Source organism: Cydia strobilella, chromosome Z, assembly GCF_947568885.1.
Source record: "Cydia strobilella chromosome Z, ilCydStro3.1, whole genome shotgun sequence".
NCBI lineage: Eukaryota > Metazoa > Arthropoda > Insecta > Lepidoptera > Tortricidae > Cydia > Cydia strobilella.
The window spans coordinates 7,611,800-7,626,308 of record NC_086068.1 but is presented as its reverse complement, the minus strand read 5'-3'; the positions used below and the strand labels follow the sequence as shown (position 1 = coordinate 7,626,308).

Below are 14,509 nucleotides of genomic sequence, written 5' to 3'. Positions count from 1 at the left end.
CGCGAGCCAGGCGCAAATTTCGTCAGTCATCGCCTCCCGGGCGAAAACTCGTATAGCGGTTAACGGCTATGTATGATGAACCCTCGTGAACGTCAGCTGCCGCTCCGTTGATGGGTTGAGGAATGGCAGTCACCGAAACGCATAACACGGTCTTTCCACCGTGATACAACCGGCTGACAATTTGTTTTATTAACAACAGCATCTAAACTATCATCTGACAAAGTATCAAACGGGAGGCGATGACGCCGATGACTGAAACTAATTTTCTTTTTTACATGTTCATGTGACCAGCTGACGGTCTTTCCATAGCGATACAATCGGCTGACGATTTTGTTTATTCACAATAGCATCTAAACTATCATCTGATAAAGTATCAAGCGGGAGGCGATGACAAAAAAATTTTATAAACTTTATTTGCTGCCATTCCTCAACCCACCAACGGAGCGGCAGCTGACGTTCACGAGGGTTCATCATACATAGCCGTTAACCACTATACGAGTTTTCGCCCGGGTGGCGATTGGTCATGGAAATCTGTTTCTGCTGTTCCTGGCCCGCGGTCTAGTAATACAAATTTGTTAATACTTAAGTTAAATCAAAAACTTTACATTATAATAATGAATATAAGTTATCAGTCTTCATAGTGTACTTCCAAAGCTTTTGCTTCAAAGGGTAAGAGCTAATTTGTTACCAGAAAAATCTACAAAAATAATACACTTGATTTTCATTGTATCATTTTAGGCGTTCAGAAAATATATAATGTGCCACGGTACATAATATTAAGAGCTTTACTATTAATTTGTTAGTAGGTACCTATGTAAGCAGTAATGCTTCAATAATGTTTTGAAACTTAAAATGTGCAATTTCCTCGTAGGTGATGTGAAAAGCAGTATGTGTCACATGGTAGCAAAATTATTTCCACCTTGGGCGTTAACACTTGAATCCCTCACTACGCTCAGGATTCTACGTTAGAATCCCTCGCTACGCTTAAGGTTCAATCATAGAATCCTTCACTACACTCAGGATTCAATGTACGCTTACGCCGTAAATATGTCATTTTGCTCCCTTATTACAGTTATTACACAATCTACTACATATTACCTACCTACCGGCCGACCCTGGATAGAAAATATAGAAATAGAATACAAAAAGGTCGGACTCGCCTACCGCGGGTTCCGTACTTTTTAGTATATATTGTTATAGCGGCAACAGAAATACATCATCTGTGAAAATTTCAACTGTCTAGCTATCACGGTTCGTGAGATACAGCCTGGTGATAGACAGACGGACAGACAGACTATTTTTTAGCCATCCTGTATGTCTAAGATAGGCTGTAGGTGTAGGTACACTTCTCACGGCAATGTGTAAGTTCATGATTGCATATGTCGGCATTCTCGGTGCTGGTTGTTTTTAACTTCATCTATGAAATCGAGGGTAAAGTGAGTTTACATATATTCACTTAACGACTATCTCATTTGAAAATTTGTAAAGAGGCTTTATAATAAAGTTTAGGCACACCAAAAACATAATACAATGTCTGATAAAACTTCGTCTAAAATTTATAATTTGTCATTTAGGTATACTAATTCACGTGAAACATTTCTATAGTCGAAGTGCCATTAACTATTTCAATCACAAATGCAAAGGGAGAATGAGACAAAAAAGCAACGCAAGCTATACTTAGCGTGATTTTGAATTGAGACAGTCTACTGTTCATTGGAATGGAAATAAGAGAGCCTTATTGTTCTGTTACAGTTCAAGAAATGGAACAAGTGCAGTTTATCAACTAGCAGGGTGCCTGATGGATAACAGTCATTGGTAAGTAGGTGGTCTGATGTTTTTGATTGTGAACACTTGATGAGGTGTCAGTGTTGTGTGCTCAACTCCTGATCCTAAAACATCTCAAAATGCAGGGTCACTCCTCATATGCGGGCATTCAAAGAGTTTTTGCGTACATGTAGAATAATGCGAAGTTTTAATTAATTTATTGCATTTATTAAACAGATTTCACATAAAGGTAACATACAAAAATTTAATTTATAAATATATTATTAAATATGGATAGGCACTAAAAATATTAATTGATAAAAAATACTGCCACGCCTAATAACTTAATTACAATTAGGTGAACATACAACACAATTTAATTTTAAACAATATCGTGCACTTAAAACAAACTAAGTTAAAGATCACTGTAACGTTAAACTATAAAATCTCATTCAATTCGGATTTGTACTTGCAGAAAATATTAGGTCATCAACATCGGCAGTGTATGTCAAAACATAGAAACTGGCAAGGCAAGTAATGCGTGCGTACTTTTGATTCAGGGCGTCGCGCCTCATAGCGGCGGATTGCTTTGTTATGTTTCTTTGTGGAATAAGTTGACAGCGGCGCGAGGCGCGTGGCGGGACAACCACGAGTAACTTTGCGTTTCCGAACGAAACGGACGACCCCAACGCGATATGCCGACCCCGACGACCGGCCACTGTGACCCCCGCGACCCGCGGCCGCGGCGGCGGCGCCGTCGGCCACCCGACCGTACGTAGCAACGCGGACACAGACAAAGTTAGTCGTAGCTGTTAGATACGCCGCAAATCACATTGCAGCTTGCGTGCAACTTTGTTAGGTGTGACATTTATTATTCGATTAAAGCCAAAATATAAACGAACTGGATACAAAAACGGTGATTCATGCTTAAGGATAAAACTGGAATAGGAACTTGCGTCTAATATTTAGCAGATATTTGTTGCCATTTCTTAATATTTACAAAGTATATGAAACATTATCACTTGTTTTACATATTAGAACGCAAGCTCCAGTTTTGTCGGCCACCCGATAAATTTTACATTAAAGTGGTTAACGTAAAGATACAACACTGAGATCATCTTAGTATAGTTTTCACAGGTCAGATCCCAACACAAAAAGCATAGAGTATCTTTCCGATTCTTAATGTTAATAAGGCCAAATAAATCATTAATTATCAGCTCAGGCTTAAAATTATTATCAAAGAGTATTGGGTGAAAAATACATTTGGATATTGGACGGTTCGCCCAAAAACACGTTTTGGACATTACGTAATGATTCTAATATACAGTTTGAACGACAATAGGTACATCATTTAGTAAACATCGTAGCGGTAAAAGCAAAACAAAACAGACGTAGAGTGTCTCGTGTTCGTGTTAATCACATGTTACGTGTGTCCAAATACATCGTCTTCCGGCGCGGCGCGGCTGCATCACCCTTGGCGGCACTCTGCCTGTCTGATGCCTGTCTCGTCGAAAGTCTAATACGGCTATTTACACAAAAAGCTAGAATGTACAGCATTGTTAGATGCGGAAATTCGCCCAAATAATACTACTGAGTTAAATCTTACAACTGAGTCCACTTGCAAATCAAGATTGTTAGCTTGCGCGCTGGAGAGGCGGTCCGCGCGGTTCGGCTGCCGCGGCCCGCGACGACGTTGCGGGTGTCAAGACCTGCTGCCGCGCGGGCCGGGCGTGGTCTGTTCGCGTCGTATGTTGTCATGGCACCACGACTGCGATCGCGGGGTCGTCTAAGCGGGCGAAGGTTATTGCGGTAACCGCTACGATTGAGTAAAGCGATTCATGGATTCATGGTACTAACGCTTGTCAACTTTAAAAGATACCTACAATAGTAGTTTTCACCCGATCTCATTGTGGTATATAGTTGGAACAAAGAAACACTACATTAATGGATTAAAAGTGCGCGACGCGAGCTCGCTGCCTGTATCTATGTCTTACTTTTGACGACTAGTTTTGCCGAGGTCTCGACCTGGCCCGCGGAGGTGATCGCCCGGCAAGTAAAGATTCCGGTATCCTCCTCGTACGTGTTTCCGATGAGCAGCACAGCATTGTTGCCCTCGTGGATCATCTGGAAATATTGGAAAAAAAAACATCTCGTAAATGGACTGAATAATGAAAGAATGAATATTTGACAACTAAATATAATTTCCAACATTTCGATAAACTTTTACACGGATCCGCAATTAAAGTGTATAAAAACATAGGATCAAAGGACATTTGCGATTAAACTAAGACTACTTTATAAATAAACCTTAGGATTATTCTATTAAAGCAAATTAAAGTATATGCAGATGCTATAAATTAAAATGTATGATTTAATTGTAATAACAATAGTTCTACTTGACATTTAAACTGAGCCTAAGTAATTTTGACTGACATTCTAATCTGTAATGCATTATTATTGTTGTGATTGTTTTATTGTATGTTTTGTTGATTTTGCAAATAAAGTAATTGATTGATTTATTCCTAACTTGTGTTATGATTCGAATTACTATGTATTATTACTAAAATTGATATCATAAAGCATTTTAGACTAAAAACCCACCTGAAAATCGGGAGTTTCCGGAATTTTTGCGCCTTCACGTAGCCATTGAATAGTTGGTTTGACCTTGTTTGTAATGACAGTCTTGAACTGCGCCGGCTGCCCCTCATTTACAGTGACATCACGTAGTGGTGTCAGCGTCGGCAAGGCGTCAGCTTGATCTGGCTGGGAAACTTTCAGTTTTGCAGCGGCAGTTATTCGTCCACCAGAATTAAAGGCCACACACTTATAATCCCCTTCATCTTCAGGGAAAGCCTCAGATATACGTAGTGTGTACTCGTCCGCTGCCCTAGACATTTGGAAGTACTTCGATGGTTTAATTAGCTTATCTCCCTTGTACCATTGAACTGTAGGTGTCGGCTTTCCAATAATTTTGCAGCTAAATTCGATAGCTTGTCCCTCAGCAACAACTTTGTCTTTCAGCGGCTCAATAACTTCCGGAGGTGCATTTGCAGCTTTAGTTTGAGGTTTTGGTTTATCTTTCGTGGCAGGAGCGTTGACGTAGCATTCAGCGTCGCATCTTGCTTCTCCAGCAGTGTTAATAGCTACGCATTCGTATTTTCCAGAATCTTGAGGATACGCCTCAAGAATCAGAAGAGTGTAGGTTCCGTCCTCTTCCAAAATTTTGTTTCTTATGTCGGGTTGAACTTTCTGTCCATTTTTCAACCAGTAAACATCAATAGGTTTGGTTCCTGTCACCTTGGTGTCGAATCTTACTAGCTGACCAGAAGTCACATTAACGTTCTGGGCCGTCAATGTGAAACTGGGTGGGCTGATGCCACCTCGGCCTTGCCTCCTGCGTTCTTCAACTACAAGATTTGCGCTGCATTTAGCTGTCCCACCTCTGTTTTCAGCAACAGCAGCAAATACGGCCGAATCTTCAATGAAAACTCGTCTTATTATAAGAATAGACTTAGTGCTGAAAGTATGAATCTGAAAATCTGCCGAATTCTTGATCGGGAAGTTCTCTCTGTACCATTTGATGGTAGGAAGTGGATCGCCGTCGAACTCGACCTCAAACCTAGCCTGTTCCTGTTCAAATACTCTGCAGGGTTGCATCTTCTTGGTGAAAACTGGTGGATTGCTAGGCTTGACTGGACCTTCTACTACCCTTTCTTGAGTTTTGGCCTTGTGTTCAACCTCAGTCGTCTCAGTGGATGTGATTTTACGTGTGATTTCTGTGTCACCGACCACCTCTTTCTGTACCTGTTTCTGTTTAGCTACATGCACTTCCTTTCCGTGAACGGTTGACTCGGATGGATCAGGAATTCTCGGCTTTTGGACAACTTTCTTTTGAGTCACTTGTTTCTGTTCAACCACTTGTTCAGACTCCTCCCTGGAAATGTATAACATTTACATTTTTAAAGTTGGTCATGGAAATCAGTCAGTAAAAAAAGGCGCGAAATTCATATTTTCTATGAGACGATAACCCTTTGACCAACTATACTTTGAATATTGTTTGATCGCTTAAGATTTATAAGTAGGCATGCTTAGGCCGCGGACTGGACTCAAGCGGCCCGCAGCAACAAATCAAGGCCGTGATTTGTCCCTCGCCGCGCCGGGCGCTTCAAGCGTCCAGTCCGCGGCCTTAGGTCTTAAGTCAGCCTTTCTGATACCGAAGTTCATTTAAACTATTACAAACTATTAAATTTCCTTAAACCTAAAAAAAATTATGGACAAACGTTTATGACGTTTTATAATAAATTTATTCTGTCGTAAGTTAATTTTTAGTAAGCTATATAAATATGATTTAATTTACTAATTAATGGTTTAAATATTATATAAGGAATAAATCATTAAATACGGATTTGGGTACAGATAACTGCAACAAATTAAATGCAAAGACTGTTTAAAGAAAGACTTACAAAGTATCTTGATATTTCTGTGCCATTCCCTTAGCAACGGAAGCATTCACAACCTTCTCCCCGGGGATAGCGTACTGGTGTGTCGATTCTCGCAGCCGGCTTTCCTTTACAACTTGTTCATTCTCTAACTCATGGAGTTTGTTGTAGTATTCCTCACTCTTCTTCTTCTTTACGGATTGTTGCCACTCAGTTTCGGGTTCTTTGTGCAATTTCGGTTTCAATTCGGGTCTATGGTCAATGGTACCCTGGCGTTGCTGTGTATGTCTCTCTTCGAAAGTTTTCTCCAATTCAGTTTCAGTACGTTGATATTGTGTCGTTTCATCATACCAAGCTGTACAGAATCAACAAATCATGTTAGAGTCAATTTAGAGTATAGAACAACCAATTTAACCTCAAGACATACCTCTCACAGGTGCCGATGGTAAGCCGGTAGAAGCAGGTGGTTTAGCTGCACTTTCTTTTAAGGACAGAAAAGGAAGGGCAAAGGAAAGCCAAAGGGATTTATTTGTGCTTAAGCGGTCTGTAGGTGTGTGCGTGAGTTATGTGTGTTAAAGCGGGTGAGTCCATATAAGATGCAATATATTTTAACTTGAAGTAATTAGCATTGATATTAAGAAAATTGTAAGCTAAATTCGCATCCGTATTTTCCCTACGTATGGTGTTATACTCACGTCGGGGAGCGTTTTTCAGAACGCCTCTGTAGTCATCGTGTCTCGGAATAACCTTAAGTTCACTTGTTGCAACCGCTTCGCCGGCTGAGCTTCTGGCAACCACTTCAATTTTTCCTGTGTCGTACTGACGCGTCTTTGGAATATCGAAGTGGTACATTCCATCATAAGTCAGCTTGTATCTTGATCCCTAATAAGCATATAGTAAAATATATGTAAGTATTATACCTGTTAGGACTATGTACTGTTGTACAATCAGTAGAAACAAAAAAATCTTACGTTAACGATTGTGTTTCCGTTAAGAAGCCACATAACCCTCGGTTTCGGGTGTCCCGTAACACGGCAGCAGAATCTTGCCCACTCGCCTTCCTCGACGGTTACCGGGTCCGGACGACTGACAAACACTGGCGGAGAGCGGGCTTTCTCCATTTCAATTGCTTGCTCGGGAGCTCTGAAATGTTGACTAATGTATTCTGCCGTATAAAGACACGAGTAGGTTAAAACTATTTATTTGCACTCAAAACACCATCAGCGATTTCCATTCATTTGTTCTAAGAATTTATCCATTAGTTCCTTAAAACAAAGTTGAACGTGGCAATAATTAAAGAGGTGCTGCTGCTTAAACTATGTAAGATAATAAATAACAGTATTAAAATATTTATGTTAAGAAATTTAAGTACGTACACTTGCCACGACGCTTCCATCTCTCTGATTTTCTCGATACTCTTCATGTGCTTTGGTAGTTGTGAGTCGTAAACGATGCCAGGTTTGCCAGCGGTCTTGATTATAGCTCGGGTTTCGTCCATGCCGTAGAGATTGGTGGCCCGACAGACGTATTCACCGCTGTCTTCGGGATACACCCATCCGAAATTCATTGCGACGTAACCGAAGTCGTAAATCGGTGTAAAGCGATTCTCTGCAAAAGGAAAATATGTTAGACGTAGCATATAAATATCATTAAGGACGGACGCAAAGGCGTAAAGTTAACATGTATTGTACTTACTATGAAGTAGCGGTTTGCCATTAAATAACCATTCTACTTTCATATTAGGATCTCCAACAGGGGCCAGTTGGCATTCGAATTTGGTTGTCTCCATTTCAATTAGAGAAGTTTGGCTTTGAATCTGTGTCACAAATCGCGGAGGCTGTTTCTTATCAGCGTCGTACAAGTCATCTTCAGTTAAGAATATTTCAGATGTATATTTCTTGATTGTAGCCTCCATTTGAGTCAATGCTTCAGATTTCTTCATTCCTCGAGGTACTTGGTTCTGGAGAATTATATCTGGCAGCTCTGAAATATAAACAACATAATCAAATACAATTATTATACAATATATTATACAATTATTATACAATAATAATAATAATTGATTTCATCCATTTATATTTCCGAAATGTACATATGTAAATCTTGACATGTAATTTATATTACCAATAAAATATGACTATGAGTATGAGTATACAGTTATAGATACCGCAGGTACGTATAGTGTTACAGAAATTCGTAATATTGGCACACTTACGTTTGCACGAAACGGTGCCCTTTGTGAAGTCTTCGCCGAAATCATTAACAGCTCTGCACATGTACTCTCCAGAATCTTCAGCATATACATATAGAATGTCAAGCGACACAAATCCCATGTCGTACACGGTGCGGTACCTGTGGCCACTGGGTAACAGTTTACCATTGCGATACCATTCAATTCTTAGTTTTGGATCTTCTTTGGGCTCTACGCGGCATTCAAATCGTACACCTTCTGATTCTTCTACGGTATGACTTTGTATCTGAGTAATGAATTTGGGCGGAGAGCTGACCACAGGCTCGTCTTTGGGAACATCGCTCACGCGACCTTTCTCAAGCTCTTTGATTTTCTCGCCACTCATGCCTTGTGGTAGCTGCGACTCTAAAACAATATCGCGTTTGGCGCTGCATGTAATTCTTGCCGTAGTGGTGGCAGAGCCCCACCTGTTAGTGGCACGGCAGGTATATTCACCAGCATCACGTGCGTAGATATAATCGATATCTAGAGCAATAAAACCAAAATCATTAAGCATGTGTACGCGAGAGCCAGTTGCAAATGGCCTGCCGTTGAAGAACCAGTCAATTCTCATTGTTGGGTCCCCGACAGGTTCTACGCGGCAGTCGAAATGGATTGGTCCACCCTCAGGAACATCGACGTTATCCTTGATTTCCACAGTGAATCTCGGTGGGTTTGGTTTTTCGTCTTCGGACATAATCTCCTCGCGCTTGTGCAAAGTTTCTTCAAGCCTTTGAATACTCTCAGTGCCTGATTTGAAGTGAGATGGCAGTTGAGGTTCAAGAACAATGCCTTGTCTACCCTTGACTTGCAGTTTACATGAGACGGTCGCCTCACCGTGACGGTTTGTAGCCTTGCAAGTATATAAACCAGCATCTCTCTGATAAACTCCGCCAACTTCCAGAATGACAAAACCGAAATCGTTGATGGTCTTTACTCTAGAACCAGTTAATAACGGTTTTCCGTTGTGGTACCATTCCACTCTCATGCTAGAATCATTAATTGGTACCAATCGACATTCAAAGTGAGCTGAAGAATTCTCAGTCAAAATGAGATCAGAAGGAGTGGTTATGAATTCTGGCGGGTTTCCGCTCTCCACCTCAGGTGACATCGAGTCTACTGTGCCAGTGTATCCTTCGAGCGCTGCTATCTTATCAATAGTGCCTTCCATGCCTTTGGGCAATTGCGATTCAAGGATGATATTGCGCTTGCCTTGCACCTTCATAGTAGCCGTAGTTACAGCTTCGCCATAATTGTTGTAAGCTCGGCATAAATATTCACCAGAGTCTTCTGGATAAGTCGGCGAGATTTCTAGAATAACAAATCCGAAATCACAGAACGTCCTGAACCTCGAGCCAGCCTTTAGTGATTTACCGTTCCAGTACCATTCAACCTAGTAAAAACGTAAAAAATGTTAATAAAAGACATTTAATAATTTTTAATACCTATGCAATGCTGCCGATAAAAGGAAGTAAATTATGATTTAAGAAGTTCAAAAACGCAAACTAATATAATATTTGATTATTACTATGGGTTTCAAAATACGTACTTTAAGGTTAGGATCATCAGTTGGCGTAAGACGAGCCTCAAAGTGAGCGTTTTCTCCTTCTCGAAGGTTTTCGATATTAGATAGAGGTACAGTAAATACGGGAGCCTTTCCTCTTTCCTCCTGAACATCGGTATCTTTCCTTCGTATCATCGAGTCTTCCAACGTTTGTAACTTTTCTAAGCCACCTTCCATGCCCTAGAAGATAAGAATGAAGTTAAGACAAATATTATCAATTTTCATTAATATATATAGTTACGTATGCATGCATTTAAATGACTTACCCGCGGGAGTTGCGAGTCCAAGATCAAGTTCTCTTTTGATGTGCATTTGAGCGTAGCCTTAGTTGAATCACGGCCCAATTTGTTGGTCGCAACACACTCGTACACACCAGAATTTTCTTCGTAGCAGTATAATATATCCAATATAACGATGCCAAAGTCATGGAATGTTCTATACCTATGTCCATGGGGAAGTTTCTTGCCGTTATAAAACCATTCAACTTTAAGGTCTGGGTCATCAACAGGTACCAATCTCGCTTCGAAGTGAGCACTCTGGCCCTCTACCAGTTTAGTTACGTCTTGAATTTGTGTGAGGAACTTCGGTGGCTCAGCAGACGGAGTGGAAGGTGCTTGTTGCTGCGCGCCGTGCAAATTCTCCAACTCTCTGATTTTCGCTAGCGAATCAGGCTGCAAGCTCTCCAAGTAAACTCCGCTTCTACTGTAGCAACTTATTGTAGCTTTGGTGAAGTCCTCGCCATATTTGTTGTACGCACGGCAAACGTATTCTCCAGCATCGTGGTTCTGCGTGTACGCTATGTCCATCACGACAAATCCGAAATCAGATACTGTCTTGATCCTTGTAGAATGACGCAAAAGTTGACCATTGTGATACCATTCAATCTTCATGTCGGGATCGTCGACAGGTATTACCGTACATTCGAAATGAGCCGATTGCCCGTCTTTCAAGCCCTCGACATTTTGAATATGTGTAGTGAATCTCGGTTTTTGTCCCTTGCTCTTATCTACGCACTCCAGTTTAACACTGATTTCAGCTTGTCCCCACTTGTTAGTAGCACGGCAAGAGTATGTGCCAGAGTCAGTAGTCTTGGTGCCTAAAATTTCAAGAACACACATACCAAAAGCGTATACGGTTCTAATACGGTGACTCGCTTCAATTGTTTTTCCATTGTAGAACCATTCGATGACCATCGTTTGGTCACCAGTCGGTATCAGTGAAGCCTCATAATGGGCAATCTGTCCCTCGCTAATATCTACTATATCTTGGAATACCGTTGTGAATTCAGGAGCCCTTCCAGTATCGTCATCAGGCTTCTGCCCGGGTTCTCTTCGAAGAGAGTCCTCAAGGTTTTGAATCTTTTCAAGTCCTTCAGTTCCCTTTGGATGTTGTGTTCCTTCAATAAGGTTAGCCTTGCTGGTACAGAAGACGGTCGATGAGGTAAATGCTTCTCCTTTTTTGTTGAAAGCCTTACATGTGTAAATACCACTGTCTCTTTCATATACATCAATTAAATCTAATGTCACAAATCCGAAATCACTAGTTAGTTTGAACCGCGAGGCCTGTTGTAATGCTTTACCATTGAAATACCATTCAATTTTCAGATTAGGGTCATTCTTTGGTTCAACTTGGCCCTCAAGGTGAAGTGATTGACCCTCGACTAATTGATGCTCAGCAGCCACAGGGACGACCCACTCGGGCTTAGGATAGTCTGCGTCAGGTACGGAGGATCGTCTACCCTTTGCTTGTCTGGCCTCTTCGGCCTGTTCTACGGCTTCCAAACCAGATTTGCCCTGAGGATGTTGTGTATCAAGGTAAATATGTTTATCTCCAGTACATCTCAAAGAACCAGATGTAGTAGCCGAACCCTTGCTATTAGTAGCCTTGCAAGTGTAGATTCCAGAATCTTCTTCGTACGTGTGTGTGACGTCTAATGACACATAACTGAAGTCATGCGTTGCCTTGTACCTGGTACCTGAAGGAAGTGGTTTATTGTTGAAGAACCATTCAATCTTCAGTGTAGGATCTCTAGATGGCTCGACATTGCATTCGAAGTGAATGTTATCACCTTCTTTGCAAACGATATTATTTAAATGAGAGATAAACACTGGGATCTCGTAAGTTGGCTCAGGAGATTCTGGTTTGGCAGCTTTAGGTTGCTCCAAGGCCCCAATCCTATCCAATGATTCAGGATGAAGGGTTTCTCCAAGGAGCCAATGACGGTCTTCAATTTTAATTGACGAAGTAGAAACTGCCTCTCCCATTAGATTTGTTGCTTTGCATGTATAAATACCTGAATCGTCGATTCTAATACCATTAATGGACAGTGTCACTAGGCCAAAGTCAAATGTGCTCTTGATTCTCGAACCTGTTGTTAATGACATTCCATTTTTAAACCATTCTATCCTTAAGTTCGGGTCGGTGCGTGGTTCCACCTGAGCTTCGAGGTACACATGTTGACCTTCAACGAGTTTGTCGTAACTCTTTAAGTGAGTAGTGAAGATCGGCGCTTGTTGAACACCGGAGTCTATAAACATTTCAGGAACCTTATTCATTGCAGCTTCTTTAAGTTGAATCTGTTCCCAAGATTCTGGGCGCATTGCTTGGTCAACAATAGTAGACTTTGTTTTAACTTTTAGGGATGTCGAAGACACTGTGCTACCCGCTCTATTGATAGCTTTGCACATGTATAAACCAGCGTCTGCCGCGACAACGGAATTGATGTCCAGAGTTACAAAACCAAAGTCATGCGTTGTACGGAATCTTGATCCTGTAAAAAAATACAACATTACACTAAACATCACCAACAGCGAACTACTTACTCGAATAATTGTTAGAAAGATTCATTTCTAATAAAATGCTACTTACCCATTTTAAGTTCAACACCATTGATGTACCACTCAAATCGAAGGCTAGGATCGCCTACTGGCACCACGCGCGCTTCATAGTGAGCATGCTGTCCTTCCCACAACTCCGAAGGCCCTGTGAGAACTTGAGTAAAGATGGGCTTTTCAAACTCTCTCTCAGGTTCATCAGGTCTTCTCTGTGAAGGCTCTTCAAGACGTTGAATCTTTTTCATACCCTCGGGATGTTGAGTTTCCATTTGGATGGCTGCCTTAGCTATAAATGTAAATAGTTGCGTGTTTTAGAAATCTGCAAAACTTTGATACATAAATAAATAAACATTGATTTGTTAAGTATTAGACTTACTCTTAATTTTCATGGCAGCAGTTGTAACTGCCTCTCCTAATAGGTTTGAGGCTCTGCACATGTACACGCCCTCGTCTTCGTCACGCACGTGAGTAATAGTCATTGATACGTAACCAAAATCGTGGGTCTTAGTGATCCTGGAGCTATCTTCGATGAGCTTCTCGTTTCTGAACCATTCCACCTTAAGAGTCGGATCCCCGACTGGGATAAGGCGGCAGTCAAAGTGTGCTGTTTGTCCTTCTTGTATGTTATCAATGTTCTGAAGTGGCTGAGTAAATACGGGTCTTTGCCTTGTGACCGGTTCTGGAATTTCAGGCCGCTTGAACGGCTCCACAGATTCTAGTTCCCGGATCTTTTCCAGACCCTCGGGACGTTGTGATTCCATTATAATACTGCCTTTTGCGGTTACTGTCATGGATATGGCGGACGTGCACTGTCCGAGAGCGTTAATTGCTTTTACAGAATATTCACCTGCATCTTCTGGCACACAGTGCTGGATATCCAAAGACACATAACCAAAATCAAAAGTGATATGGAACCGTGAGGCAGATTGCAGGGCTTTACCATTATGATAAAATTCAATACGCAAGTTGGGATCATGAATGGGCTCAACCTGGCATTCGAAATGCGCAGTTTGGCCTTCATATACATGAGTTGTTCCTCTAAGCTCAGTGACGAACCTAGGTACACTGATCGTGGGCTCTTCAATTTCCATCCTGGTGTGATGACCTTGTGCCTCTAATTGCCTAATCTTCTCAAGGCCATTGGGATGTTGCGTGTCCAGGATGATACTTCTATGACCTGCAACGATTATTTATTAAGTGTCTGTTACCTTTTAATAGCACATCAAAGTTATAGTAGGATATAAACGCATACATATATAAACATACCTGCAACCTTCATAGTACAAGTGTTAACCGCTTCACCCAGCTTGTTGGTAGCTTTGCACATGTAAGTGCCAGAGTCTTCAGAATAAGTATAAAGAATATCTAAAGCGACATAACCAAAGTCATGAGTCGTTCTATATCTGTGACCAGCTCTAATCTTTTTACCGTTAAGGAACCACTCGATTTCCAAATCGGGATCGTTAATTGGCTCAACTCTACATTCAAAGTGAGCCCTATCTCCTTCTTTCAAATGTTCTAGACTAGTTAGAGCCGTAAGGAACACCGGTCGTTGACCAGGTTTTTCCTCTTCAACCGCTTTCGGTCTTTCAAATCGTTCAAGTTCTTGTATTTTTTTCAACCTTTGCTCATCCAAGGTATCGAGGTAAAGACCAGCTTTAGCTAGAAAGAAGAAAGT

General features: G+C 41.2%; 1 protein-coding gene across 1 annotated transcript in view; it reads right to left on the bottom strand.

Moving 5' to 3' along the window:
• Positions 1–14,509, bottom strand: part of LOC134754137 (titin) — a 147,416-nt gene that overhangs the window by 96,257 nt on the left and 36,650 nt on the right. The window contains exons 9-21 of the mRNA XM_063690216.1: positions 14,098–14,493; positions 13,208–14,008; positions 12,866–13,117; positions 10,264–12,767; positions 9,983–10,177; positions 8,419–9,826; positions 7,899–8,186; positions 7,580–7,811; positions 7,175–7,346; positions 6,899–7,085; positions 6,228–6,558; positions 4,366–5,698; positions 3,759–3,888 (exon numbers count right to left, since the gene is read on the bottom strand). Coding sequence (XP_063546286.1) covers positions 3,759–3,888; positions 4,366–5,698; positions 6,228–6,558; positions 6,899–7,085; positions 7,175–7,346; positions 7,580–7,811; positions 7,899–8,186; positions 8,419–9,826; positions 9,983–10,177; positions 10,264–12,767; positions 12,866–13,117; positions 13,208–14,008; positions 14,098–14,493 — 8,229 coding nt within the window. The remainder of the gene's footprint in view (positions 1–3,758; positions 3,889–4,365; positions 5,699–6,227; positions 6,559–6,898; positions 7,086–7,174; positions 7,347–7,579; positions 7,812–7,898; positions 8,187–8,418; positions 9,827–9,982; positions 10,178–10,263; positions 12,768–12,865; positions 13,118–13,207; positions 14,009–14,097; positions 14,494–14,509) is intronic.